The sequence below is a fragment of the Manacus vitellinus genome, unplaced genomic scaffold, assembly GCF_001715985.3.
Source record: "Manacus vitellinus isolate BGI_N305 unplaced genomic scaffold, ASM171598v3 scaffold_72_pilon, whole genome shotgun sequence".
In the NCBI taxonomy this organism is placed as follows: domain Eukaryota; kingdom Metazoa; phylum Chordata; class Aves; order Passeriformes; family Pipridae; genus Manacus; species Manacus vitellinus.
Window position 1 is genome coordinate 558,178 of NW_021940764.1, and position 2,452 is coordinate 560,629.

Here is a 2,452-nt window from a genome sequence, read left to right on the forward strand (position 1 = left end):
GGCTTGGGAACCTGGAAGCTGTTGGGAAAACAGATTTGCTTTTACACCCTTGAGGCTGTTCCATCCTCTGCCATCTGCAGCTGAGCCCAGACTGGCAGGAGGAGCCAGGAGGACAGTGCTGGGGTGGCTCAGTGGCTCAGGGAGGCTGGGATTCTCCCCAGTCCCAGCTTTTGTGCCCTCCTGTGGGCACCCAATGAATGGCTGCAGACCCCAACCCCAAGCCCATATGGCCCCTGTGCCCTGGCACCTCACAGTTGGGCAGTGGGCAGGTGGGATCCCCCCAGGCACAGGCTGCAGTGGGTACCTGAGTGTCATGCAGCAGGGAAACCTCCCCAAGCCCCCTGGACCAAGCAGCCCCCAGTCTCAGCATCCTCATCCCTGTGCCCCCGCAGTGCCCTGGGCACGTGCCTCGCTGTGCCATCAGTTCATCTGGCATCACCCGCCACATGCCAGGGAGCTGTTTTAACCTAAGCAGAATAAACCTGCAGTGATTGTATTTCCTGCCTCCCTCTCGGGGCACGAGGGAAATTGTTTGATGCTAATCCCCTTGTTTAATCCACCAGCATCCTGACATGCGAACAGTCAGGATTAGCTCCCGGCGGGAATCGTTCCACTTGCGGCCGTCGGAGCAGGACAGGGATGTCCCCACACAGGCTCCGATGTGCTCCTGGTGACAGAGGACAGGGGATGCAGGAACAGTGCAGGGAGAGGGCTTCTGGTTTTCAGGATCAAATTCCTCCACCACAAGCACTTTTCACCAGACTGGAATTTCTCCTGGTACAGAGAGGGAGGCTCCAGCTGTCCTGGGAAAGGTCACCTCAGGGGCTGATGTGCTCCCAGGCTCAGGGACAGATATTGTGTGATAGCCAGATTTTCAGATGTGCCTGGGAAGCAAAATTCAGTCCCCATCCCCCTCACCCATAACGCCACCAGGCTCACCCTGCTGCTGCCTAGGCCAGAGCCATGGAGCAGGATGGAGCCTCCTCCAGGGCAGGGCTCCCAGCCTCGGGCATTGCTTTGATAAACGTGCCTGGGATCCTGCTCTGGCTGCTCTGCGCCCTCCTTGATGCAGACCTGCCCTGGATTTCGAATTTCAATTTGTCTGACTTTATCTTCCAGCCTCAGTTCTCATTATTCCTCTCTCTGCCAGGTTAAAGAGTCCTTTAATACCCAGCGGTTTTCTGCCCAGGAAGGTACTTGCACGCTGTAATCAAGTCACATCTCAGGCTCCTTCCCGATAAGTCAAACAGGCTGAGCTCTGAGTCCCACTAAATACCAGGCTCTGGAAAGAGCTGACCAGAGGCACTGCCAGGTGGAGGAGCCTGAGGTTTTCGAGCTGGTGCCTTGAGAGGGGAATCGGTGCCTTCTGACGCACTGATGACAAATGAAATGAGCTGTGAAAAATAAATCGCTGCATTGCCCTGACTCCGTGAGCACATCTGGCCGCCGGGGGCACAGGGAGGTGCTGGGGGGCAGAAGGCCAGGGGGGCTCCCGGGGCTGTGCCCATCCTGGCAGCCTGCAGACCAGGGGAGAACCCCTTCACAGTGCTTCTGCCAGCAGAGCTTGCTGCAGCAGCTGTTTGCTGCGGGGCTAATGGTGCCCATCTCTGCTTACGGGCAGTGAGTTATGACGGCCGTAACGTAAGTGCTTCGGGCAGCTTGAGATAAGCCAAGGTGCTACAAGCCACAGACTTCTTCCAGCCTGGGGAGGTAGGCTCTGAAGGATGCTGGCCTTGAAGGATGCTGGCTCAGAAGGATGCAGGCTCTGAAGGATGCCAGCCCTGAAGGACACTGGTCAAGGTCGCAGCACCGATCGCTGCAGCTCGGCTGCTCCCTGCTGCCAGGCCCAAGGTGACTGAGCCCCTGGGAAGGAGAAGCCAGATGGGGCTGGAATTAAAGCAGGGACACAGAGGGAAGAACAAGCAGAGGGTGGATACAGGCCCACCCTCAAAACCCACAGAGTCCCACAGAGCAGTGCTGTCCTGCCTCTGTATTTTATGGGGTCAGCTGCACCCCCTCAAAAAGGGGCAAGTTTGGATCAATGTTGCAGAAACTCTGTTTTGGGACACCCAAGTGGACAGCCAGATCCATCAAGGCTGGGGAGAGGTTGCACCACCCACTGCTGCAGGCACACACTGGGGTAACTCACAGCCTGGATTCTCCAAGCACAAATCAGGGCAATTTGAGCTGAGCAAAACGATCTGAGGTCCCTGAGGGAGGGATCTTGCCTGGGGAGCGGGAGGAGAGGCCATCCCATCCCACAGAGAGCTACAAATAACTCAAATGCCCTCATTACCCAGTTTCTGGTGAACAGGAGTTCGGTTTCGTGGTTCCCCCGGGGCTAGTTCCACCTGAAAACGGGCTACGAGTGCCTGACACCGGGGGAGCCTCTGGCACCAAAGTCAGGCAGGAGCAGGACACTGGTCCCTGCACGTGTCCTTGCCCTTCTGCC

General features: G+C 57.5%; 1 protein-coding gene across 1 annotated transcript in view; it reads right to left on the minus strand.

Moving 5' to 3' along the window:
• Window positions 1-551: 551 nt before the first annotated feature.
• The window catches only part of DHX58 (DExH-box helicase 58), an 8,551-nt gene continuing 6,650 nt past the window's right edge, over window positions 552-2,452 (minus strand). The window contains exon 9 of the mRNA XM_029964449.1: window positions 552-667. Within this exon, the coding sequence (XP_029820309.1) occupies window positions 552-667 (116 nt within the window). The remainder of the gene's footprint in view (window positions 668-2,452) is intronic.